Source organism: Dermacentor variabilis, chromosome 7 (assembly GCF_050947875.1).
Source record: "Dermacentor variabilis isolate Ectoservices chromosome 7, ASM5094787v1, whole genome shotgun sequence".
Lineage (NCBI taxonomy): Eukaryota > Metazoa > Arthropoda > Arachnida > Ixodida > Ixodidae > Dermacentor > Dermacentor variabilis.
The window spans coordinates 155,838,430-155,865,956 of NC_134574.1; the positions used below are offsets into that span (position 1 = coordinate 155,838,430).

The 27,527-nt window shown below is 48.6% G+C and overlaps 1 protein-coding gene across 1 annotated transcript; it reads left to right on the top strand.

Moving 5' to 3' along the window:
* The first annotated feature begins 31 nt into the window (after positions 1–31).
* LOC142588906 (uncharacterized) lies at positions 32–27,042 on the top strand. Its single transcript, XM_075700716.1, has 11 exons — positions 32–122; positions 2,884–3,024; positions 4,666–4,768; positions 5,655–5,764; positions 16,568–16,723; positions 17,605–17,846; positions 18,585–18,688; positions 19,244–19,322; positions 20,783–20,950; positions 23,282–23,401; positions 26,501–27,042. Exons 1-11 carry the CDS (start codon positions 32–34, stop codon positions 26,630–26,632), a joined length of 1,446 nt encoding a protein of 481 aa, XP_075556831.1. The 3' UTR covers positions 26,633–27,042.
* Positions 27,043–27,527: the final 485 nt, after the last annotated feature.

Genomic DNA, 27,527 nt, shown 5'->3' on the forward strand with positions numbered 1-27,527 from the left:
GTGATAGGAAGACGAGGCAGAAGAAGAAAAAATGGCCGATGAAGAGCAGCAGCTTGATCAGGCCGTCGGCAAACGGAAAAAGAAGATACACTTTGCCGTCGAACCATCCACGAGAGACGCTGGTAATCCTTTGCCTTCTCTCAATCGCCACGAAGGAATGTCGTTTGCGCGGCGCCAGCGTGATATCCGCGGCTCCATGTGTCAACGACGCGCTGTCAGTCCTGCCCGGTTTGAAGTTTTAAGATTCGGGGCTTCCGGTTTTGTAGAGTCTTGACAGCACAGCAGCGTTACAGTCTCTAACTCTGTAAACTCAGCGCCTCTGCCGCTTGCTTGTAGTGACGTCGTGATTAGTTAGTACAGCAGACCGAGTTTATCCAACGTAACAGACAGAAGCACAGACGAATGTGGAGTGATGATCGCCGTTGTCATTACTTTGTCGCACATGCATTTTGCCTGTGGCACCAAGTGTCTCGAAGTTTTAGCAGGCTTAATACAAAGTAGATTTTTCTCTAGCCTTAAAGAAAGATACGCAAGTCGAGTTGTTAGCAGGGGCTTTTGAAGCGACAATCTTCTTCAGCTCCGGTATCGTCTATTCCTATGAACATTGCAATGCTGGGTAATTTTAATACGATCGATGTTTAGCGGTGATGCTGCTCGTGTGGCAACGCGGTCCTTTCTTTTTGTCCTGATAACGGCGACAAGAAAGTCTGCGCAAGTTCCGCATTTTCAGTGGGCTTATTACAGTGTAGCTTATGCTTGCAAATAACAGACGTAACTTTTTCTCGGTGTTCTGTAAGCGCGACCTGTGTGATATCGTTCGAAACGAATGACTACGAACAAGCTACGAGTATTTTGGAGCATGGACAATCTACCGCGTCTCTGCCGCCGTCGTGCGAACATCTACAACTCTCACTGCCGACTACGTTTACTTGCAGAAGCAAGGGCAGCAGACGGCGCTCCAGCGCTTGACGGAGGTATGTCCTTTCTCGCGGTGTCTGCGAAGAATACGTTGTTGGTGCAAAGACTCGCGGATAATCGAAGGCTTACAAGCGAACGCTCTTAACGATGATATCAATTCTCTTGAACTTCCTCTTGATTGTGTTTCGCAATCCGTACACTTTACGCGTCACTTGTTCGCAGACCTCCGGAGCGTCGGTCGCCTCGTGTAAGTTGGTGCGCTCCCAACACGGGATTTCTTTCCGAACTGCACTTTGTCAATGGTACATAAAAAATAGTATAAATGGTGCGATTTAACAGCTATATAAAGTCAAAGTGTTTTGTCAAAGTGCTGGTCCACAAGCCGAAACGTCAGTGAAATATACCGTGCTAGTTCAACGCGCGTCGTACTCTCTTTTTCTTCATGTTTGCTACCGGGGCCAGTGCGATTTCCTCAGCCACAACTATATGTATATATATATATGCAGGGTGCTTTTTTTTAGCAGCACCAATTTTTTATAAAGATTGCCTATATGGCAGATAGCATAATTAATCCTAACCCTTGATATAAATTACTCGACCAGGCGGCCATGATTGCGAGAAATGAAAAATGTTCAATTGAATAGTTAACGTAATTACACTAAGTAACTTTTAAATTAATTACTTTGCGCTACATTATAATCTACGAATTATAGCCGCTGAGTTCGCAAGGCGTATGCACTTGGAACTAATTATCTGGACAGCACCAATTCCGGGATATTAATTTTCAACGTGTCCAACGATATCCATTGACGTTCCAGTTACTTTTTTTGTAAACAGCTGTTTCATGCATTGAAGCATAACCTGACTGAATTTCAAACTGCTCGACAATTTTTTTCACGGGGCACTTAGGCGGAGCGTTTTTTGCAGGAGAACGTAGACCAGACAAGACCGGTAATACTCGGAGCAACAGGGATTATGTTAAACAGCTGTTGCCTCGACTAAGTCTTCTCGTTGGAACGCTGGCGCTAAATAAATAAAGCCGTCTCCTTAAAGGCATGCAGCGGTCGTCAGACTTAATAAAAAAAATTGGCAGTGGCTTAGCTCGGCTATGCCAGGGTATACGTACGAAAGCTGAGGCATGGCATGATTAGCCTTGATTAATCTTGATTGCAAGTCCAGGTTAGTCTGGTTGTCTAGCTATGTTGCGGCGTTTAGCCAGTCGTTCGGCGCGCTGTTCGTCTGTTTCCTGGGCGGTTCGTTTCCTCTTCATCTCGTTCCGATGTCGATTACAGGCCTCCTCCTGCTTATCAGAATTGTCACCGTCCATACTGCCGCCTCAACTGTGGTTGCAGCGCACGCGAGCTCTCCTTTTCAATCCTCCCGCATGTTATCAGGAAGGCGACGCAGCTGGCGAAGCGAGCGGAGGCGAACGCAACGACGAGGAACGCGGTGTGACGTCATGTGCCTCCTCGGAGCACGGCGACGGCGAAATCGCAAGCTCGCGGCCAGTAAAGCTTTCGCTTTAAAATTCAGACATATAATGCTATCTTGGTACCCCTTTTCCTCACATATAACTTATTTCCCAATTTTTTTCCCCGGTATATAATCGTGCCATTTCAAAATAAAATTTAGTTGGATGTCAGCGCTTCTGCGTGTCTTGGTAGACGGGAAGGTTGGCAGACAGGAGCGTTTAGGTTACCGCCCACGTCGAGTGGGAATGCGGCCACCGTTGGCAGTAATCGCACCCGCGACCTGGTGCTCAACAACTTAATGCCACAGCCACCGAGTCACTGCAGCGAGTTCATCGTAAAGTGTGTTCAAACAAGCAATCAAATCTTATATGCATAGCATCGGGTCGTTTAGCATTTCTTGGGTTCGTTGCGTAGTCGTTGGCTTTAGACTTTGATTCAATTTGCATTGGGGAACTCATCACGTGCGCATACCCCGTATGCCATCCCAGTGTAGTGCCACCCCACCTGAGGCACAGGCATGGGGAAGGTGGCGCCCTGCAACCCCGGCTCTACGGCAAGTACCGGCTCTCACTGTGCCTCATCCCGCTCGGCTTCCTCGGCATCATCGGAGTAGCCTATTTGATGGCTATACCAGGTCAGTGTGTAGATGGAACGGGTCTAGTAATTGGCACCAGTCCCCGGTTGCTGCGCTCCCGCTAGCAACGCAGTAAAAAAAAAAAAAAAAAAAAAAAAAGTCGCCCGCTTAAGGGTGCTGGTTCGGCCCATGACTAACTGTTTTGCCACAATTTCCGGAAGCGTGTCTTTAAAGTGACCCCCCCAATAAAGTCGCTAAATCTCCGCTAAATCTCTCTAAAGTCGCTGATATTGTCGCTAAAGCTTGCGAGTAAATTTTGCGTAACGGAGGCGTTTTTGTAACACTTTAATGTACACTTTAGCATGGCCCCTAAGGGCCGAAATTTATTTAATGACGGGGTGAATTCAAGTTTTGTTTGTTGGCGGCTTTTTTGTTGCATGTAAACGCGATGAAACGGAAAGTGAATGAAATGGTTACTTAATAGCTACCGCGGTCATACTCTTGTGTTAGATATGCGCCCATTCAATTTGGTAGAATTAATACACATTTTTTCTACTACTGTTGCTCTAATCAGAGATATATGCTGAGCTAGATGTTGTCTGCAATATTTTTTTTACGGCCTTAAGGATAAAGGTGAGACAAAACAGGAGACAAACCATGACAAAATTTTTGCTGTGATGAGTGCGTTTATTGGCTCATTTTGCAGGAGCGAGGGTGATTCCTCATTTTGAAACAGACCTATCAAATTAGCGCAATTTTGTCTCATTACGTGGATTCTTGAAGAGGCGGAAGTTACTTCCACGCCAGATATCGGTGTAGTGTAATTTAAGAATCTAGCTTCACTGCTGAACTGTGCAGTTATTTACGGTGTACATGCCATTTGCGGAATCGAAGTCGAGTAGGGGTGAAGTTGTAGCCATTTGGCAGAAATCCAGTTTCGGCAACTGCCTCTTCAAGCTCAGTGGCACGGATATTCCAGTTAAAGATTATGAGCACTTGATTTTTTTTCTCGCAGCGATCATGAGTGTCAAGTGCAACTTTGATGCGGTTCGTTACGTTGTCTATACGATGCAAACCTGTTACTTAAAACGTTTATCTCGCAGACGAGTCAACTACGCTCACCGGTTTCCCTTTAAAATATTGCTACGTACTACTTGAAGACGACGATGTTGACTTGTTGATTTAGTGGAACATACCCATAAGCGGCCACATACTACTGATCTGATGGCGACTACGTGCTCGATTACTGGATGTTGGCTGGGTTCCATGTTTCCCAGTGCTTGCCATCCTTCTAAATACACCCTGTAAATAGTTTCGCTACTGTGCTTTCACGTAACAATGTGAATACACCTAGCTGCGCGCCTAAGATGAGCACCGTTGTCCTGCTCATCAGCTGAATATGGAAAAGTACTCCAGAGGAAGAGCGTGGTACAAAATCGAGGGATGTTTGCATCCATCAGCATGCGCGACCTGATGTCGCGCTCCAAATTTCTCGCAGTTTGGTAAGCTATGTCAACGCCGAAGGCAACGTTTCCCGCTTGCAATTTGTTTCCACATTGTTGTTTCCGAACACTAATAGCTGACAAGGGACCATATTCCTTTAGTTTCAAAGCAATCATGCTTACGAGGTAAACTTTAGCTTAATCTAAGCTTGAGCTTTCAGTTCGATTCAGAGTGAACATTTTGGTTTCTTTCTGGCAGAGTCGCGCACGCCATCTGGAACGCAGAACTCGACACCGTTGGCGGCATTCACGAGCGCTGTGCCACCTGCAGTCAGCCCAGGCAGGCCTTTCCCGCGTTACAGGTGTGCACCTTGCGAACGTGCGACGGCCACCTTGTTGGTTCAGTGTCAAAGCCTGTGTTCTCGCAAATAATCTACTACTAAGCCAACCGTTATTTTCCGTCGTCACGTGACGGCCAAAGCTACGCACACTCGCTCGCACGTGCGGATCGTCTGCTCTTGTCTTGCTATGCCGGATCGTCTGCTTTTGTCTTGCTATGCCGAGTAGGGTCGACGTTTTGCTGGCGGCTTGCAGGACCAGGTAAAGCAGACATGATGGATGCCCGAAAGCCAGACAATTGGGAGCAGTAAGAAAGGGAAATCATTTTCCTAATCAAGCTATTTGTTTGTTGCGAAAGAAATATTGAATAAAAAAATGTAAATATTCGATGCGGTTTGTATTACGCTGAGTAGCTTCCAGTTGCTTGCATTCGCGGACTACATGCAGATGCGCAGTAAATAAAAGTGTACTTTGGCGCCATAGTTTTCGCTGCGCTGCCACAGAAGTCAATTTTACATCCAGTCATTTTATTCGACCTTACTTCGACAACGCAGTCATGGACAATGGAGTGGCCTGTTTTTCTTAGGATATCTGCAAATAATCTTGGTTACAGAACCGAACATTGCCTATGTACCCGCTATAATTGCGACGAGGCGCGCGGAGGCTTGGTCACGTGTCGCAAATATAGTACAGTCAGAAGTCAATCAAGCAGCTTCATTTAGATTGGCCACTTGTTTGAGAAAACGCTTGACGATACGCAATCGGCATTGTTTGTGTACAGCTCGTTCAATCGCGATATCTCAGCGAAAAAGTTGAACTCCAGACGTTCGAAAATAGCACTCGTAGCGTACACATTACAGTTCGTTTACTTCCGAAGTTTAACGATTTGGCTTTTTTTTTATACGACAGGTATGTGGCTCGTCCAGGCATGTTCGACGCTCCACGTGTGCTCGTCACGACCATGCCACCGGACAACGGCATCACCACGTCGGAAGTCCCCAAGGTGTCCTGGGATGCACGTGAGGACACCTTAACATCTGTAGCTGAACTTTTTTTTCCCGAGAAACCAACGCATACAGTAGGCAGACTAACATGGTTCAACCGTGCCGCGAAGACAATGAGAGGCCAGCGTGCTCCTGACGCCAGCGTCTTGTCCAAGCATTTCGCCCTGGTCGACAATAATTTAGATAGCATGGATCTAACCAGCCTCCTGAGGTCAATAGAAAAAAAAACAGCATCAGCTGAAGAGGAGTGCACTGTCATTTCCACTATAGGTGTAGGATGGTTTGGCGGTCGTGCTTTATACAGTGGGTCTAGCCATAGTGACCTCTCGTTTGAATAGATCAACCCAACGCCTAGTTTTCGCGTCAGTAGCGTTGTGTACATTCCGAAGAAGGTTTTCAATGTGCTCTTTTTTGTGCCAGATTGTTTACTTTAGCACTGTTCCAAAGAAGCACACCAATATATCCGCTTGAACTTGTCCATATGTCCGAGTTTCGCTCAAATTGTGCATTTATTATATATACCGAAAAATTATCAAATCTTCATCTACATATGTGCGACCACGCACTGCACTACTTTTCACTCCTGCTATTATAGTGATTCCACGTGCTGTTATTGTTACTTTCCGAGCAATTCAGCTAAGCAGTGAAATTAAACTCAAAGAGAGGGGCAGGTCTTAGCATTATACTCATATCGGCTTCTTTTTTATATTTCCCTCTGAAGCTTGCTTCGATGTGAATTTGTCTTTTGCCGAGGATAAAGATTCAGCACGCGAATTGGGGTGTCTATTTCCTGATGATGGCTAGTAGACAGCAATGCCCTCGGCTTTATAGATATACCTACTTTTCTTTTGTTTACATGTGCTAACTTGTGTCTGAATAAAGTTCGGATATGCTTTCTTTCTTTGCTATTTAGCGACCTGTTTCTGCTTCCCCGCGCCTGCGTATTCCCTCGCAGTCAGTGTCATACGCCATGTTTTTCGGAATTCATGCGCGCAAAGTGGCTGTGTACACAACTTCGTGTCCTGCGCGGACATTTCTACGTCACAATAAATAGCGTGGGGCGAAAAGCAATGTAGTTAAAAAGATACACCGGAGGAGGTCCATCAATGGGCTGCTAAAGACAAAGGACCATATTTTTGCGCTAGCGGTGGTCAGCGAAGTGTACGTGTTGGTGCACGATATAATTTACTGCTGTGCGGCCCTTGGGTAAAACTCAACAGGTTCCGGCCCAGTCCGCACATTCGTGGGGGTACAGTGAATTAACTGGTGCAGATATTTCGGAAACCAGCCGCTAGAGGGGCCTGCTATCGTACGACCAAATGGCACACTCTGACTGAAGCACATAACCTCTGGCTTCGAGACGGCACTGAAGAATAACAGCGCTATTTTGTTTTCTGACAAAAAAGTAACTACTAATTATGCTTTCAGATGGCTGAAAGAATACGTCTAGCATAAAACTAAGCATGCATGTCCTGAAAATCACGAGTGCGGGTCACACGAATCGTCGCTCGCACATTAGTGTGGGTTGGGCACATGTGACTACGAAGATGGCGAACGCCGATTCGAAGTTTCATATTTCCATTAAAAAAAAATGCTTATCGTCGTCGCTTGCACCGCTACAAGAATTTTGCCTGCTGCTTAATGAAGCGCCTTGTATTTCACAAAAAGAAAAAAAAGAAGAAAAAAAGACACCGTTCTGACAAAGATGGTGAAGTCGGCATTCCTGGAGTTCATGCCGGCAAAGCCCTCATTGTAACGAGAATTCTTGGTGTCGATATGCGCGCCGACGATTTTGTTCACTTTCAAACAGTTGACACTGTATAAAATGCAAGATGCTGCAGACTACTTAGATGCCATTCATTCGAGAAGCCGTACTCGCTGCATTCTATGTGACGCCTTCCTTTGACTAGCGAGCGAATTTTTTCCGAAACCTTCCATGCTAAACTTTTAGGTAGTCGAGAATGCAATCCTGATGACTTTTGTTTCAAAGTTAATTCAAAAGCTTTTATATTAAGTTTTAAGTAGACTAGAATTTAGGCTTAACTCTTTTTCACGTTGTGAATGCCACTAAATTAAAAGACCAGCTCACACACGCGTGTGGATTCATTTGCGAAATTAAGGAGTGAACATTTCGATTTGTTGCTGCTCGGGAATAATGTCGGGTATCACCACAGAGAAATAGTTCCGTGAAATAACTGCTCTTCCTGATCAGCTCATGCTTGGCCAGGCGAGCTAGGGTTAAGCATGTTCTTGAACTGACCGTGAATTTCGTCGTTACAGAGTCGGACCACGTAAGGGAAAAGGCGCTGGATGGAAAGATGTTCCAGCCAGAAATCTAGCGCCGACGAATAGGATGCCTCGGCGGCCTTTCAAATTTTTTTAACTGTTTGGCTCTGTGTAGAAGAAGCGCACACGGGGAGATTTCAGGGCTGAGGGGTCGCCTTGCTGCGTAGAATGCTCTTTTCTTGAATCTATCAGCAGCACAATACGTGGGGCAATATGCTGCGTACTCAGAGTTGCAGTCCTGTCGCCTGAAAGACCCTAAACAGACGAACAAATTGAGCTGTGTAAGTAAGTTACACTTCTAAAACACACACACACACACAAGAAAGGAAACCCACTCTTAGCGTGAGAAGAATCTTGATAAACCAGATATCACACGAAATCGAAAGACGGGTGACGAGTTCCCGCACCAGTTACCCGTGGTGACATGCATTTTGACAGCGTCTCCATGGGCCTAGGCACTTTTTGTCGGCAAAGATGGACTACATTGTATTCTGGAGGTGCCAGTGACTGAACTTCGCAAGTTCCGAGAAATTCGCAAGTGCCTAAGTATTAGAAGGTACCTTGAAATACGTGGCGTCATGTGGATGTACCGGCGCTGCTTATTCGACGTGAAATTAGAAAAAAAAAAGTTTCTCCTGTATGTCTTTATATTATAAACAGCGCCTTACCTTAAAATTAACAAAAATATAATTCTAAAAGAACATTTTGTCATTCTGTACTGATTTAGTCTATCACTACCCGTCGGGTTTGCTCAGTGGCTATGGTGTTGGGCTGCTGAGCACGAGGTCGCGTGATGGAATCCCGGCCACGACAGCCGCATTTCGATGGGGGCGAAATGCGAAAACACCCGTGTACTTAGATTTAGGTGCACGTTAAACAACCCCAGGTGGTCGCAATTTCCGGAGTCCTCCACTACGGCGTGCCTCATAATTAGATAGTGGTTTTGGCACGTAAAACCCCATAATTTTTTTAGTCTAGAACTTTAGTGTGTCTCTATCTTTTTGGCAGCTGCTGCTGGAGAAAGGTGTTTCTTTCCGGCATTCTGTAAGCTAGCAAACACTGGAGCCGCGTTCACTTGATATTTCCAGCATGTTTAAGAAAGAGAGCAGGGAATATACAACCACAGTAACGTTATGTAGCAACCAAAGTTCGTACTGTCGGCCTGTCCAAGTTTTCAACCGTATTGCGCATTGACATGCCTGTTGTTTGGGATCGCACCGCTGGTACGATCTGTTGTTGGGAACTCGGCGCTGACGCCCGTGGTTGTACCTGGGTCGCAAGCCCCAAGGGTAGCGTTGGCCTGGCGGCCTGGGGTACAACTGGAAGCATCCGAAGGTCCCGGCAAAGCATGAGTCGACTGGTAACAACAAAACAACTTGTTTATTTTAACATCGCAAAGAGTTGGCGGTCAGGTTGACCGAAGTAGAGAGACGGGAGAGCACTTCACTCAACAGAAGAAATCGGAGCCCTCTTTTTGGCGTCCGGGGGCAGCTGTTTTTATACTCTCGCAGTTGAGGGCAAGAAGGAACCCCTCAAAAGACGAGCACGTGAATGTACAATGGGCTAATGGTGACGCACACTGTCGTAGCGATGCCGTAGCACCATGACGAGCACGATCTCGTAGCACCCTGTCGAGCACGATCTCGTAGCACCCTGTTGTAGCGCTGCCGTAGCACCATGTCGAGCACGATCTCGTAGCACCCTGTTGTAGCGCTGCCGGTCGGGCACAATGACTGTAATGAGAGGATGATCCCTGCTTTGGCATCGCCTGTTTCGGGCACAATGACTGGAATGAGAGGATGATCCCTGCTTTGGCATCGCCTGTTTCGGGCACAATGACTGGAATGAGAGGATGATCCCTGCTTTGGCATCGCCTGTTTCGGGCACAATGACTGGAATGAGAGGGTGATCCTTTGCGGTCGCATCGCCGCAGTCGCGCCTGGAAACACCTGCCGATGAGTGTTGCGGCGACGACGATCGGGCCAAAATGTCTGCCGCCCCGCCGCAGTCGCGCCGGCAAAACCACGTGTCGCAGGCGAAACGCAACAGACCGCCCCGCCGGGGGAAGGAGATCCCGATGGACAGGGGACTGCATCCGCTGTCCGGAGGGATGTCGCTCGATGATGCTCATAACCGAAGTCGGGCGTCCCTCGACGTTTCTTGAGCGCAGCGCACAGAGAAGGCCTCGTTCTCTCGTTCAGGTTCGCACGGGACACTGCAAAGTGACTTCGGGAGAGTTCACATTTTTGTTCTCGTTCCCGGCAAGCGTTAGAACTACGCTGAAACTCAACCGCTCAGTCAGCAAGCACGGCACAACCCTCACTAAGCCCTGCCAGGCTCTTTCCCCTTTTTATACCACTGCCTAGTTCCTTACAGTAGTCTAGCATCACTCAGAACGCGTCCACAAATTGAAAAATTGCACTAGAAAGCATATCATCACTTTGAAACACTAAACAAAAGCAATATGTTAAAAAAAATCCTGCCTCAGGAAGAAAAACATCAGTAACAAACAATTTTGAGGCTGATTCCTACGTTAGGGGCTTCGACTTAAGCCATCGGCGTTACCGTTGAGACTCCCCTTTTTGTAACGCACCTCAAAGGAATATTGTTGTAAAGCGAGGCTCCAGCGCAGGAGGCGGCCATTTTTGGGAGAGATGGTCTGCAGCCATTGGAGAGGGCAGTGATCCGTCTCAATGATAAACCTCGAGCCGGCTAGATAGCATGACAATTTCTGAACGGCCCACACGAGACACGCACACTCTTTCTCGGTGGCGCTATACGCCTGCTCACGACTGGTCAGCTTACGACTAGCATACAGGACGGGGTGTTCTACTTCTCCATTTTCCCGTTGGCACAGTACAACGCCCATGCCTCGCTCACTAGCATCGCACTGAACAATGAACCCTTTTGTATAGTCTGGCGATCGTAGCACAGGCTGGCTTGTTAGGGCACTCTTTAGGGCGCTAAAAGCTCTTTCCTTGGTCTCGTCCCAGACGACTGTTTGAGGCTCTGTCTTTCTTAGAGCATCCGTCAGGGGAGCCGCGATATCAGAGTACCTAGGGATGTACCTCTGATAGTAGCCGGCGACACCCAAGAACGACCGAATATCGGTCTTTGTGCGCGGTTGCGGAAAGTCTCGCACAGCGGCCACTTTTATTTCAGAGGGGCGGCGACGACCCTGACCAATCACGTGACCGAGGTAGACAACCTCGGCCTGTGCTAACTGGCACTTAGGAGCCTTGACTGTCAAGCCCGCTTCGCGCAGGCGGGTTAGCACTGCCCGCAAGTGTGCCATATGCTCAGACCAGGATGCGGAGAATATCGCTACGTCGTCTAGATACGGTAAAGCGAATTCTTGCTGTCCCCGCAACACTTTATCCATGAGACTTGAAAAACAGTATGGCGCGTTCTTCAAACCAAAACTCAACACTTTAGGACGGAATGTTCCCATTGGTGAAATGAACGCCGCATACCTACTAGCCTCTTCTGTAAGTGGAACCTGCCAATAACCCCTGACAAGATCTAGGGTGGAAATAAACTGAGCGCTACTAACTTTCTCAAGGCGCTCCTCGATGTTAGGGATCGGATAAATTTGATCCTTAGTGATGGAATTAAGCCTGCGGTAGTCGACGCAAGGACGAGGTTCCTTGCCCGGTACCTCAACTAAAATCAAAGGGGAGGTATAATCACTCTCACCTGCCTCAATAACACCGAGCTGTAGCATTTTCTTTACCTCAGCCTCCATAATATCGCTCTGGCGGGGTGACACCCGATACGCCTTGGATCGTACTGGCTCTGGGGAGGTAAGTTCTATGTCATGAGTAAGGACAGAAGTCCTACCAGGCCTCTCAGAGAACAGACCTTGAAACTCTTGTAATAGCTGGTGTAGTTCGGTTTTCTGCTCGGGCGACAGCGGTGCTTTACTGATAAGGTCACTAATGACTTGACCGGTGTCTTCCCTGTTCGTCACTGAGCCTAGTCCCGGAAGCTCGACCGGAAGCTCTTCAGGAACGTTTACCATCATGCACACCACTGCTTCCCTTTGTCTATAAGGTTTGAGCAGATTACAGTGGTAAACTTGCTGTGCTTTCCGCTTTCCTGGCAGACTTACCACGTAGTTAACGTCCGACAGTTTCTGAACAATTCGTGCTGGGCCCTCCCACTGCACGTCTAGTTTGTTGTTTAGCGATGTGCGCAATATCATGACCTCATCGCCAACCTCAAAACGACGGGCCCTGGCTGTCCGATCATAATAAACCTTGGCCCTCTGCTGGGCCTTTGTCATTGCTTCACCTGACAACTCCTGTGCCCTTCTTAAGCGTTCGAGGAGCTTAAGCACGTACTCCACCACGACTGGGTCGTCGCCCCTACCTTCCCATGATTCTCGAAGCATGCGAAGCGGAGATCGAAGCGAGCGACCGTACACCAGTTCAGCTGGCGAAAACCCCGTAGCCGCATGCGGCGCGGTCCTTAAAGCAAACATCACCCCAGGCAGACACAGCTCCCAGTCAGTTCGATGTTCAAAACACAACGCTCTCAACACGCGCTTCATGACGGAGTGGAGCTTCTCAACGGAATTCGACTGTGGGTGGTACACTGAGCTGTGTAACAGCTTTACCCCACACCTTTCGAGAAAAGTTGTCGTCAAAGCGCTAGTAAACACTGTGCCCTGATCTGATTGAATTTCTGCAGGAAAACCAACTCGCGCAAATATGGACAGTAGTGCATTGACTATCTCCACTGAGCTGAGTTCTTTAAGCGGCACTGCTTCAGGGAACTTTGTCGCTGGGCAGATCACAGTCAAAATGTGTCTGTACCCTGTGGCTGTTACCGGCAGAGGTCCCACTGTATCAATAACGAGCCGTCTAAAAGGCTCCGTAATGATAGGTACCAATTTCAACGGCGCCCTCGATTTGTCCCCTGGTTTGCCCACCCGCTGACAAGTGTCACATGTCCTCACGAAATGGTCTGCGTCCCGAAAACACCCTGGCCAATAGTACTCTTGCAAGAGACGGTCCTTAGTTTTCTTAACTCCTAGGTGTCCGGACCACGAACCCCCGTGTGACAAGCGCAACAGATCCTGACGATAGCATTGAGGCACGACCAGCTGATCGAACTCCACTCCTCTGCGGTCTAGATACTTCCGGTACAGGACTCCACCTCTTTCCACAAAACGCGCAGTTTTCCTGGCGATACCTTCTTTGACATTGCAGCGCACGTTTTCCAGGCTGCCATCCTTTTTTTGCTCGGCTATCAAAGCCGACCGGCTGACTTTTAGCAACCTATCAAGTCCGTCTGACGTAGGCGCGATGAGCAAATCAGTAGATAGCTCTTCTAACTTTCCCGTGTCGGGCGTTTCCTCTCCAGTATCTGGCGCCTTTAACGTTACAGACTCAAGTTTATTCAGTTCGGGCGTGCTCGGAATATCAGCTTGCTGCGCCTCTGACCCTTTTTCGTTGTTTGATAACGTCGGCCCCGCAACTACCGCCTTTGCAGCGAGCTCCCGAACCTTCGATCTGGTTAAGGCCTGAACACTAGCTTCACCAAACAAAAGCCCCTTCTTGCGCAGGAGGTGATCGGACCTGTTTGAAAATAGGTACGGGTACTGGGGTGGCAGCATAGATGACACTGCGGCCTCCGTCTCAAGCGCTCCGAAAGGTCCTTCAATAAGCACTTTTGCTACCGGCAGACACACGCTATGAGCTTCCACGGCTTGCTTGATCCATGCGCACTCGCCCGTGAACATATGGGGTTCTACGTAAGACGGGTGAACTACATCCATCGTTGCTGCGGAATCGCGAAGCACTCGGCACTCTTTCCCGTTCACGAGGAGGTCTCGCATGTAAGGCTCGAGAAGCTTCATGTTCTCGTCAGTGCTGCCTATTGAAAAAAACACAACTTTTGGTGTTGTTTCCGGACACTGCGCCGAAAAGTGACCCGGCTTCTGGCACGTATAACAAACGCGCGCTTGCCTCATCTCGAACCGCTTTCTGCGTTCGGCTTCGGCTGCCGCCGTCTCCTTAGGTTCGGTCGCACTGCTTCCACTCGCATCCGCACTACGCGTGTTCCCCTTTGCTCTCATGGGTGTGAACTTCGACCTCTCAAACTTCGAGCCAAATTCACCCTTTTGACCGTCCTTAGCTCCGCGAGCCCGACGCGTCACAAACTCCTCGGCTAGCTCAGCGGCTTTAGCCACCGTACAAACGTCTGGCCTATCCAAGACCCAGTATCGCACGTTCTCCGGTAACCGACTATAAAACTGTTCTAGCCCGAAGCACTGCAGAACTTTATCGTGGTCACCAAACGCTTTCTCTTCTTTGAGCCACTCCTGCATGTTCGACATAAGCCTATACGCAAACTCTGTATATGACTCACTTCTGCCTTTCTCATTTTCCCGAAACTTCCGACGGAACGCCTCCGCAGACAGCCGGTACTTTTTTAGCAGACTCGATTTTACTTTGTCGAAATCCTCTGCTTCCTCTCTATCCAAGCGAGCGACTACGTCGGCCGCCTCGCCGGGTAACAAAGTGAGCAAGCGCTGTGGCCACGTTTCCCGAGAGAACCCCTGCTTCTCGCACGTTCGCTCAAAGTTAACCAGGAACAAACCAATGTCCTCTCCAAGCTTAAACGGCCGCATTAGGTCAGTCATTTTGAACAATACGCGTTCTCCTGCACCGTGTGCCTGACTTCCATTACGAGCGCGTTCCATCTCTACCTCAAGACGCTTCATTTCCAAAGCGTGTTGACGGTCACGCTCTTGTTGCTCTCGCTCTTTCTGTTCTTTACGTTCACGCTCTTCTTTTTCTTTCTGTTCTTTACGTTCACGCTCTTCTCTTTTTGCAGTCTCCCTCTCTTCAATGGTCTCAAGGCATTCCGACAGCTCGTCATCCTCAGCCTCTAACTCAAGAATAGCCTTTAGCAGTTCAGGTTTTCTGAGTTTGTCCGAGACATCCAGACCCAACTCTCTTGCAAGCTCCAACAATTTCGGTTTGCGCAACGACTTCAAATCCATGGCTGCTCTGAATGCTGCTTTCTCTACTGCTTACTATTGTCTTGCCGCAAACTAACCCGGCAGCAACGACAACCACAATTACCAGCTCTGTTTCTGACACTAACAAAAGCCTGGCAAAGCTCAGAAGAAGAAAGTCCCGCACTCACCAAACCTCGCAGGCAGGAATTCCGCGCAGTCGTTCCGCTGCAGGCAACCAGTCGTCACACAGGGCTCGTTGCACTGCTTCCGGATCGTCGTTGAGCTGCTCAGCATACAGTCAACTGCATATCTTCGCTGCTGGCCTCCGTTGTCGCGATCTCACCGCTGGCAGACAGTTGTTTGAAGTCGGAGGCGATCTCACCGCTGCCAACCAGATGTTTTGATCGCACCGCTGGTACGATCTGTTGTTGGGAACTCGGCGCTGACGCCCGTGGTTGTACCTGGGTCGCAAGCCCCAAGGGTAGCGTTGGCCTGGCGGCCTGGGGTACAACTGGAAGCATCCGAAGGTCCCGGCAAAGCATGAGTCGACTGGTAACAACAAAACAACTTGTTTATTTTAACATCGCAAAGAGTTGGCGGTCAGGTTGACCGAAGTAGAGAGACGGGAGAGCACTTCACTCAACAGAAGAAATCGGAGCCCTCTTTTTGGCGTCCGGGGGCAGCTGTTTTTATACTCTCGCAGTTGAGGGCAAGAAGGAACCCCTCAAAAGACGAGCACGTGAATGTACAATGGGCTAATGGTGACGCACACTGTCGTAGCGATGCCGTAGCACCATGACGAGCACGATCTCGTAGCACCCTGTCGAGCACGATCTCGTAGCACCCTGTTGTAGCGCTGCCGTAGCACCATGTCGAGCACGATCTCGTAGCACCCTGTTGTAGCGCTGCCGGTCGGGCACAATGACTGTAATGAGAGGATGATCCCTGCTTTGGCATCGCCTGTTTCGGGCACAATGACTGGAATGAGAGGATGATCCCTGCTTTGGCATCGCCTGTTTCGGGCACAATGACTGGAATGAGAGGATGATCCCTGCTTTGGCATCGCCTGTTTCGGGCACAATGACTGGAATGAGAGGGTGATCCTTTGCGGTCGCATCGCCGCAGTCGCGCCTGGAAACACCTGCCGATGAGTGTTGCGGCGACGACGATCGGGCCAAAATGTCTGCCGCCCCGCCGCAGTCGCGCCGGCAAAACCACGTGTCGCAGGCGAAACGCAACACTGTCCGTTAGGGTCACTATGAGCGCTTGACACTGAGAAGGGGCCGGTTTGTTTGCTTTCTTATTAATTTATTTATTTGTTTATTTATTTCTTTATTTATTTATTTATTTATTTATTTATTTCACAATAACCCTAAAGGCCCTCTAGGGAGGTTATTACATAGGGTAAAGGTTGCATGGTGAGGCAAAGAACAGTGCGTAAATGTAAATGCAATATAAAAACAAAACTGGGACAAAATTAATTACAGTGCATCAACGTTCGACGTGGGTTGACTTGCCGATTAGTCGTAATAGACGTACGTACGCGCGCCTCTCTGCTGCAGACGTCCCCAGGAAGCCCATGTGGTGCTTCTTTGACTCCAAGGATTTCACCTACACGGTGAACAGCCTGCCGCTGGAACTGTGCTCCGCTATCATCTTTTGCTGTCTCGATCTCTCGCCAGGAGGAGACAGCGTCGCTGTCTTGGCGGCTGACGAAGGTTGGTGCTTGTTTTGCGAATTTCGCGTTACTTTTGGCCTCTCCCTTGGAGAGCCTCATAGATAGCCGAAAAGCAGTGCAATGTTAAAAAAAGAAAAGCAGGAAAAAAATAAGGTTGTTTGGTGCTTAGCAAGCACGCGTACTCGTTAGATTAACCGATTAGCCTCGACGTGCAACGGGCTTAAACTACAGCCACGAAGTGGTCAGGCAGCCACATTCTGGGTCGCCATCTGCTCTTTCAGAATTCGCCGCAAAATTTTTATATAGTTTATACATCGATCATATTCCAGCGAACCTTTTTTTGCCTGAAGTAAATGGGCTTTCTCACTTACTGATATAGTTGTTCTCTGTATTCATTGCTCGCTTACGTTTTCTCAGGAACACCGACATTCACACACTCTCTCACAACAGCTCGCTCTCACCCACCCACCCATCTCATCACTTCCTGAATCACTCGCGGTCACTTACCCGTTCTTTTGGTTGCTCATTCGCTCTATGAGCTCTCTCAATCACTGGCTCTCTCTTTCAGCTTCAGTTTAACTCTCACTCACTCACTCACTCACTCACTCACTCACTCACTCACTCACTCACTCACTCACTCACTCACTCACACTCACTCACTCACTCACTCACTCACTCACTCACTCACTCACTCACTCACTGACCGACTGACTGACTGACTGACTGACTGACTGACTCACTCACTCACTCACTCACTCACTCAATCACTCTCGCCCGCTCACTGACCGACTGACTGACTGACTGACTCACTCACTCACTCACTCACTCACTCACTCACTCACTCACTCACTCACTCACTCACTCACTCACTCACTCACTCACTCACTCACTCACTCACTCACTCACTCCTGCCGCGTGCAGAGAGGTACCGCGACATCGCCGAGCGCCGCAAGGCGTACCCGTGGGTGCGGCTGTTCGTGGGCGTCGGAGGCCCACGGGCCATGGAGGAGGGTTTCCGCGTCCTCAGCTCGCCCAACGTGACCAACATGACCGTGGTGCGCCTCTGCCGCAGCCTGCACAAGTTCGCCGAGCGCATGGGAGGCGAAGGCGTTCTTTTCCACCCGCCGGCTAGCACCGATGGGGCCTACCACCAGTTCATCGTGGTGAGAAATTTCGCGCACAGCGCTTGCCGTCTATGTCGATGGACTTTTGAATGAACGGTCCACCAGATAAGCGCTGACAATGCAAGCGTTAGCAGTGCAGACCTCGAAGGACTGATTTGGTCCGTATTATTTTTTTCTCGTGGAAATACAGCTACACGCAGAAAACACCAGCCGCACGCTGGAAATAGCCAATCTCACCTCAAGCAGGAAGTGAACATACGTCCGCCAGCTGAGAAGCTGGTGATATATCGGAACTTCGTACTGCAACACTCGGCTTCCGGCATTTTTGTCACTATGGATGCATGACTGGATTCTTTTGAAAGCACTTGTAATTAACACTTCAATTAGTACGCGTTGCTCAGTTTATAGGTACAGCGCGAAGCAATTTGCCAGGTTCTGACAAATAAAGCGCCGTCACCCCTGCAAACAGTCATAGCATTTGACAGTCAGCAGTAACGTCAGTCACAACACATGCCCAACATAGTCACAACATAGTCTGATCGCATCTGAATCCGTGGCGTTTTCTAATGAGACAGATTCAGCGTCACCATTCAGCGACACTTACATTATCTATATTTATAATTTTCATTTGAAAAGCAACCACTCTGCAACGCCTCCTTTGTATTCTTTATACGAAGCACATTCATACTTAAGGTTTTCAACGGAAATAAGTTTGTACTTTACACATTCGACATTCCCGTGATCTTGTTCAATTCTCTTCATTTTTTTTCCCTTCAGAACCTTCAAGAATGTCTTGGTGCATTTGACATTGAGGTTAGCGTTGTGATCCCTGAAGACGCCATCGACGACAGGGCATTCGTGAAGTACGAGGCTTACTACAGGTAAACAGGTTTTTTGTCACTTGGGCGGATATGCTTGAATCTTCAAATATATCTTCTCAAGTGGACAGTTCTCAAGTCGAAGATCCAGTGCGTATAAGAACCTGAAAGAGAGAAGCCACATGTCATGTTCATTAAGGCAGGCCAAAATTATCCGTCTTCAATCAGTCACCCATGTTTTGTCTAAATAGGCACGTCTACAGTGTCAGGGATGTAGGTCGCTGCTCACGCTCTTAACGTGGAAATGCATCTGAGTTGGGCAACTATTCATGGTTATAAAGGAGACATAGAAATTATAGAAAGGCGATAGAAATAGAGTCAGGATAGACTTAACTTTGAAGGCAAGCTTCAAATCATGCTCGCCTGATGAGCATTCGTGTTCACAGTTTACAGGTTTTTTGATCACATACTACTTTCGATCGAAATGAAAGAATCAAAAGCCGACTTCTTGGTGTGTACTTGGACTCTGTGGCTTGTTAGCTGCAAGGACATGCGTATCAAGAGTAGTTAAGTTTCACTTTAGCAATTTACTCAGCGCTTGCATTTTCTCCTAACCAGATTGCTTAAGAACGTCGTCGTGTGGGCGCACGTTCCAAACATGAGCCACGTGACCTGCTCCTTCGATGGAAGCTTCTTTGTGAGTATTTCGTGCGCTAACTGCCCTCTCGATACTGCTATGGGTTTAGCTACAGGAAATGAAAATCGAAGTTCCCATAAGGTTGTCGTGAGTGTGGCAAACAAATTTTCGAGGGAAAGCGGCCAAACATATTCGAGGCATTTGACAGATGGTCGATTCCTCGCTGTTTGCCTCGAAACCGCTGAAACTAACCACAGTGCTCCACGCTCGCAGCCGGTGTGCACGTGGAAGCGTAGGAGGCTGTTTGCAGGCAATGGCTTTGCAGACTGTTTGCTGTATAGAATAAAATGAAGCATCCAAAATTAGCTGCGGGGATGGTGAAGACAGCTCAGTGCAGAAATATGTAGATTGGCGCAGGACAGGGGTAATTGGAGATCTCAGGGAGAGGCCTTCGTCCTGCAGTGGACATAATATAGGATGATGATGATGATGATGATGATGATGACGATGACGGTGATGCTGTATAGACCTTCTGTTCTAATGTCTGTACTCGCTGATAACCTTACAATTCAGTGCAAGTTCCGCTCACAAGGCCGAAATGCACCGGTTCATTGCGCCCCATACGCTTCAAGACACACGTTCCCGAGAGACGCTCCTATTGAAAAAAGTTCGCTCCCGTAGTTACGCCATGGAATCGAGCGAGTGTAATTGGATGGAGCATATACGCAAGGTATATTTGACTTGGGCAGCGGTGTGCTTGCCACTCCATTTTAGCTTGTCAGTGACCAGAGATCCAGTTATCCATTTTATTAGCGATTCACCTATGGCCAGATCACACAAGCTTTGCCTCTTCTGTCCTCTTTGCCACAAGCTTTGCCTCTTCTGTACATTCATGCCGGCTTCACTGCACGATTGCAGCGCCGCCAAACGCATTTACAGCTGCTCTCGACGCAAACCCAATGGTGCATGAACAGATACGGTGAATGAGTTTTATAGTGTACTCGTGCACCCGCACGTGCCAGACTGCGCACAGTAAAGTCACGACATTTTCTCTCTTGAGGGTGCGGCTTGTCTCAGCGAGGTTCTAAACGAGTAAGTTAGGTTTCGGTCTTAGACAAGTGTAAATGGAACCAACTGGAGGAACACATACAGATCAGAACCACACGAAGCGTATAGCATACAGCCGTATAACGTAGTAAGGCTCGCCGAAATCCTCAACACGTACGTTTCACTCCTATTCGTGTAGTCACGTGTATTCGGCAAGGCGCATAAGCACACTGTACACAGGTTCTTGCGGCAATGAAGGAGAGCGAACAAAGACAATCCCAAGGGAAGTTACGAAGAAAAAGCGCGTGCTTCGTCTGATCCCGGGTGTACTTGAGCTAAGTTGGCATTGTAGTGTGTCTGAGAGCGTAAAGTCATCACTGAGTCCAACTGCCGGTACGTCACTCCAGAATTCATTCAAGCAGGCCTCGAGTTACGTCACCGATAACGTCGGTTTTCCTCGCTGCTTGGCGCAGGAGCCGTGGTTCGAGTGGCTAAAGCGCAAGCCTCTGTCCGTTGCCACCAAGAGTCTTCTGTCGCTGAGCCTGGCGCCGCTTCGCTACCCGATGCCATCCGCCCTGGCAGGCCGGAACTGCTTCCGCAAGGAGTCGGCGATGAATCCTCAGAGGGTTCCTTTCGCCCAGGTGGTCACTCCGCATTTCTGTGCCCATGGTTCACTGCCACTAACCTTCTGTGTCATCATCATCCCTCATGACACCTTTATGACCCCGTCTCCCCTCCCCCTGTGCAGAGTAGCAGGCTAGAAGGCATTAGCTCGGGCCGACCTCTCTGCCTTCAGTCAAATTAATTATCTCGATTTCTTTGCGTCTGCAATGAAGAAATCACAGGGAGAGCGGAGGCGAAGCAAAGGGACAGCCATACTGAGTGACAGGTTGAGAATCCAAGTGAAACTGCTCCTATAGAAAAGTCATGCTGCGCCCGCTATTTGTCCCTGGGCCTGCTCTTTATCCTTCCGCGCTCCGCGAAATAGTTCCCGTAGGGACGACTTACGCTCCATCCGCACGACCTTCCGCACTCGTGCGGACGTGCGGGTAAACTGCACGCGTCCCGCGAATGTGCGCAAGTTTCGGTTTACAATGGGTCTGCACGAGCAGTGTGAACCGTAGTTATGCGTCTGTGTGAGACTTTGTGCAACTTCGTGCACGTCCGCGCGCTTGTGGACGGTGCGCGGAAGGCGCGTGCAGATAAGTCGGGCCCTTACAGATGCCGCCGGCACCAAGAGGTGCCCTGCTGTTCAGTACCACTAGCGCAGTCATTCTTTTTTGCACTGTATTCACGAGACAATAAAAGCGCTCGTTGGGGGCGGGTTTCTTAAATAGGTGCATTGATCTTGTTCTGCCTTTGAAGTATGCGAGATGTATATATAAGTCAATGTAAGATATATCCGTGTACAACGTTGATGTAAAACGTATGTTGTAAAATGTTTGTCGAATATATGTAAAGAGACCTAGGTATGATCAAATGTAACGGCGCCTGCGTGTCGGATGTCAACGTAAGCAGGAGCCACTGCCTTTAGCTCCTGCTCATCTTTCTGCATAAGAAAATAAGCACAATAAAATGAAGCATCCAAAATCAGCTGTGGGGATAGTGAAGACAGCTCAGTGCAGGAATAGGTAGATTAAATAGGATACTACAAGAGGAATTTATCTCTCCTCGTGCGCAAAGTATCTTCTTGTGGCCGAATGTACGGCTCGGGCAGGCTTTTGTGCTTACGATATTGAACGGCGCTTCGCGTAGTTCCAAACCGAGTCAATACGCAGCGGTGACTCGTTGAATTGTGCCACTTAGTCTAAAACTTTATATATGGCTCTCAACATGGCTGCGTTCGGATGCTCTCCATAGAGGGATAAATAGACAGCTAAATGGGTAGCAGCCATTTTACATTTCGTTCCAATCCTGACAAAGCCGGCAAAATAGGCAGCTTCATGAACACGGTATCGAAGTAAAAAAAGAACGACTGAGGTCACTTTGCTGTTCGATCAAGTTGGCGACTGCGCAGCACGCTTGAAAATTCGACGGGAAGGTGACTGCACTAGAAAACGTTGTCAAGCTTTCTTGTTCTCCTAATGTAAGCTACGTTGCATATTTCGAACGTTCAAATACAGCTACAATGTGTGTCTGTTAACTTAATGTCACTCCCGCACATTGTTGTCCGTTTCTTCGTCTAACCTCTATCGACTGCGCAGGTGCATCTTGACGTCATATGTTTTTGTATCGGCTTACATAGCGCCTAATTCGGAACGTACATCCTGCATCCTTTCCGCACCCTTTACTCTCCTTAACATCTAATCAGTCCCGGTTTACTGTGGCGCTTGGCAAAAGATTGTGTGCTACGTGGATTCTTAGTTCACTCACATATGACTTACGGCACATGTGCATAGTAGCAAGCAATTCAAGTGTGCGCAAATAGTCAGCACATATTTTTTTCGGCAGTAGCAAGATCGAATGCGCTTCACAAATAAATTAAAAAAAGGTAATCTGAACTGCTGAACAATCAAAAAGAAGCAATTGACGTCATCAGACGTACGTGAAAGAAGTGTAGAAGTCCCTTTCTCTCAGTTTTGAATGGCGCTCCCCTTGGAAGATTGAGACAGCTGCGGAAGAGGAAAAGTAAACAAAACATCCCGGAACCAAGGATAAGTCGCATTCTGTAAACAAAGAGGACTGCTCATTGTACATTTTATGTGTTGTGTTTCAATGCACCGTTGTTCTCAAATAAAAAAAACTTTGCTTACATGAACATAAATCCAGTATGTGTTCCACCTAATTTCTCTTTTCTTAGCTTTTCCTTGTCGACACGAGGAGGCGCTAGTCGTAAAGATTTCTTTGAGATGCATTCTATTACTTGCACTTGAAGTTGTCTTCTTAGCCATCAACGTGGACTGTCTCCTATGCTGGCCTTAAGGGAACCCACCCCGTGTTTTCTGCATTCTTGTTCCGTGCGAATGGTTCAGGTGTGCCTCAGGGTTGCGGACATGACGGCGGAGGAACCGCTGCCGAGGACCGCGTGTCACGTGTACCACGACCTACACGACTGCTACGTCACCTTCTCCTCCAAGGCACTGAGCGCCATTGTGAGTAGCACTGCATGTTACTTAAGTACTAAAGCGCCAGCAGACGACACAAGAAGGGACACGGACGAGCGCTCGTCCGTGTCCCTTCTTGCGTCGTCTGTTTGGCGCTTTAGTATTTCAGTAACATGCACCAATTAGCCCAACAAAAAGTTCTACTGGAGCACTGCATGTGTAGGTTTTCATCGTGGTAGCCAAAGTGGTGGCTTTGCCGAACAACCGCGAGATGCAGTTGTTTGCGTGAAAGGAAGGATTTGTCATACACGCGGCTTGAGCGGAAAGCCTCTCGTGGTGTCGCTGCGGGCGCTGGCCTCTAGAAATTTGATTTAAACTCGCTGAACTAATTTCTATGTGAAGGCTTTAGATTTTCTATAAGAGCCCTTAGGCATGCGGCATTGCTTTTTTTTTCTTTTTCGCTAGCGCTTGTAGGCTTCCCTAACACGGCCCACCCGCGGGCCTGCGGATCAGAGTAGGACATATGGAAAATGGGCTTGTTCACGATAAAAAATGCCGTACAGCGCGAAGGACAAGGACTGCGAGAGACGACATACACTGCGCAGTGTATGTCGTCTCTCGCAGTCCTTGTCCTTCGCTGCATGTCATTTTTTTATCATGAATTACCAGCTAGCCCAAGCAACCACCTTAGTTCACTTGTTAATGACTTTTGTTCCGTAGGAAATATGTGGGATTTATATGGCGAATGTGACAAGCCTTGACGAGATAAAACGGTCTGTAAAAAAGGCGTCCAGATGGTATGAATGATTGACGTTTTTATAAGAACAGGATATTACCGTTACGGCGAAGTCGACTACAGGGAGCAGGCATGTGTGGTTGGCACCGAACTGAATCTGTCGCCTATAGACTCAATATCTGCGCACTCAGATGACAGTGCAGAGTGATGCGCATTGACCGCAACTAATTGTCACCTGTTGACGCACACTGCCAATGCGCTACCTATTCAAGTGACATGGATATACTGCCATCTTGTATCGTGAACAACTGTTCCATGCGGGAGCCAAAATGCCTGTGATATCGTTTTCCTTGAATTTTTCAGTAATTTAGACTTCACCTTTCTCGTATGAAATTTAAGCTTGCTATTTTATAGCCGTTAAATGTCAATTACATGACATTGATATAAGTTGTTAAATATCGTAGTTGTTTTTTTTTTTCACAGGAGACCTCAGTACAGTCTTTGACTATGAAACCTCCTTTTGTACACCAAATACTGGAATTATGACCGAACATTTAAAAAAAAGAAAATCGCACTTTCGCCCGAAAGGCGAAGCATCGATTGCGATAGCATATTAGTGGACAGCTATACAGAGTATGGATAGCAGTTTCATCGGTCATATAAACTTGTAAACAAAGGCATACAATTCTCGCGGGCAACTTTCTGTGGCTATGAAGGGAAAGCTACGGGCGCGTGCCTACTGCACATGTGTTACTGTGCCAAGTAGTCCGGCAGCATTTGACAGTGTTATTGGCTATTCGGAAAAAACGCAGCTTCCGTGTACGTGCGATGGTTTCGCTTTTCCCCAGACGCGGAAGGGAGACGCCGCAAAATGAATAAACATTTACACTCAGTGATGTGTTCTCTATTATTTAACAGTTGCGAATGAGGTGTTGATGTTTTGTCTTCGCCGACATAAAATAGTGTGGATTAGAACGCCGAACTCTTTTCAGAAGCGCTCTCAATTGTGCGCGCTTTGCCCCCGTAGCTTTCCCTTCATAGCCACAGAAAGTTCTCTGCGAGCATAACTAAATTAACAAGCGTGTTGTCATGCGCCATCTCATCTCAGTCGATCACATCTCAGTCGCTTTTCCCCAGACGCGGAAGGGAGACGCCGCAAAATGAATAAACATTTACACTCAGTGATGTGTTCTCTATTATTTAACAGTTGCGAATGAGGTGTTGATGTTTTGTCTTCGCCGACATAAAATAGTGTGGATTAGAACGCCGAACTCTTTTCAGAAGCGCTCTCAATTGTGCGCGCTTTGCCCCCGTAGCTTTCCCTTCATAGCCTCAGAAAGTTCTCCGCGAGCATAACTAAATTAACAAGCGTGTTGTCATGCGCCATCTCATCTCAGTCGATCACATCTCAGTCGATGACCGCGGAAACTCGCTTTCAGCACGCTGTAGTGAGGAAACGCGGCAGCAGCAGCGAGCGAATTGATTTTCGTGCAGCAGCTCCCGTCAGCGCAAACCACTCTGTACCCGTCCCAGATGACTTTCAAGATACAGCGGCCCGACCAGACGCGCGCGGCCACCTGGGTCGGCCTGTGTCGAACGCGCCCCACTTCCCTACGCTCCCCCCGAAGCCTTGCGCGCGACGGAAGGCGGCGCGCTTCCTCCCCGCTTTCCTCGCTTGCATGAGCGACATTGTGCCGCGATCGCCGGCTCACCCTTGCACGCGTTCACTCGCAATACAGCATACGGCGCGCGGCGACGATTTTATCGCCCTTGGACTTTATACGGAGCGTCATGGCGTCGCCGACGCCAAAGGTAGAAATGCGCCTGGAGTGTCCGTAAAATTGCTATCGCAAAAATAAATTTGTGATTCTTCGCGTTGCTGAAGAGCTCGGATTTCACGAACCAACTACAGGCCGTCAAGAGTGCCCGCGACGTCGCGGAGAGTCACCACCTCTCTATCCCGTCGTGGGCGGAGCCACCGACTTGATTGGGGAGCCTTCGGTTCCCCCCAATCCTCAGTACACTCTAGTAAAATTCTTGTCACTGTCATTCTGATAATGAGTTCTGAGCAATTGGACAGGCTATCGAAGGTAGATAGGAATGCATGCAGGGATTACAGGAGAACGTTTAATTGGGTGGGGTCGAGTGATGCTTGGAACAGATAACCGATGGCCTATCGCAGTACACAGAGCTTGTGTCCAGGAAAGGTAACTGTTACCGTGTGTGGCGAAGAAGGGATTGAAGCTACGAGATTACAGAAAGTGGAGGCATAGCGCTAGATTGACAGACGGCAGAACGGGAATATTCCTTCAGTAGGGTTAAAATCTGCTGCCGACGAACTAAGCGTAGCAGGGATGCATCGAGACAGGGTTGACCAGAGCGCATGTGGCTCTCTCGCCTCCCGACTGCAGGGCGAAGTGGTGAATCGACACTTCCAGAACGGCTTGGCAGTGGTCGATCTCAACTTTGACGACTACCTCGGCGTCTGCGGCGAGCGCCACCGGCTCTTCAACGCACTGTATAACATCGTCGATGGGTCATGAACTCTCGCGGCTAAAAGTGCGGGCTCGACCTGGACGTGGCACAGCCCGGAGGTCTTCCTCACAAAGTTCACGAAGCGGGGTGTCCTGGAAGGCCGAAATAAAATTCCGTGTCTTGATCCAGAAATACGGTGCTAGCTTGGCCGTAGGAAGAGAATAATAAGTTGGAGCTATACACGGCGATCGTGTGACTGTGTAATGTAATATAATGGAGTGCATTCACTTGCTGCGCGGCTGTGATAGTGTAGAATATGCCAGCCACGCTTGAAACAACCGCGGTAGTCTTCGATATTCTGCTGAGTACGGGGCCGTGGGTTAGATTCTCGATCGCGCTGGACGGATGGTGATTGAAGCGGAGTTTGAAAAAAACATGTCTGGTGCATGGCATATTGGGTGAACGATAAAAAGGCCCCAGGAAGGGAAAATTACTTTAAATCCTCATCTACAGCGCCTCTATAGCCCCTGTGCTGCTCTTGAATGTTTAACCCCAACCTTTTTAAAATCATGCAAATCCGCAACGAGTTATGTATGAGACATGTACTGCAACGGGATTCCTCTTTCGCGCTTTCCTAGTAACACTCGCCGCCATCTAGCGCCGCCGCCGCGAAGCTTGCCCGTAGCCTCCGAGAGGCATGGCGCACTGCGGTGCGTGCGAACGCTGAGAAACGCGCCATGTGGCAACCGGGCTCCTCTCTCTCGCTTCTTTTTTGACACGCTGCGCCATGTAGCGGCGCTGCCGAGAAGTCCGTGCGTGGCCTCCGAGACAAGAAGTGTGGCGCGTCGGTGCGTGATGAGAATTGTTGGCTCGCTTGCCGTACACTCGGCGGCACATACTCAACTAAGCCAAGTTGGCGAGGCCTTCACTGAATATCGGCACGTACCCGTTGCATTCATGGCG

Coding starts and splice junctions, on each gene's coding strand:
- LOC142588906 (XM_075700716.1), top strand. CDS start 32: ATGGCCGATGAAGAGCAGCAGCTTGATCAGGCCGTCGGCAAACGGAAA. Junction 123..2,883: donor ACCATCCACGAGAGACGCTG/GTAATCCTTTGC, acceptor ATCCCAGTGTAG/TGCCACCCCACCTGAGGCAC. Junction 3,025..4,665: donor CTATTTGATGGCTATACCAG/GTCAGTGTGTAG, acceptor TCTTTCTGGCAG/AGTCGCGCACGCCATCTGGA.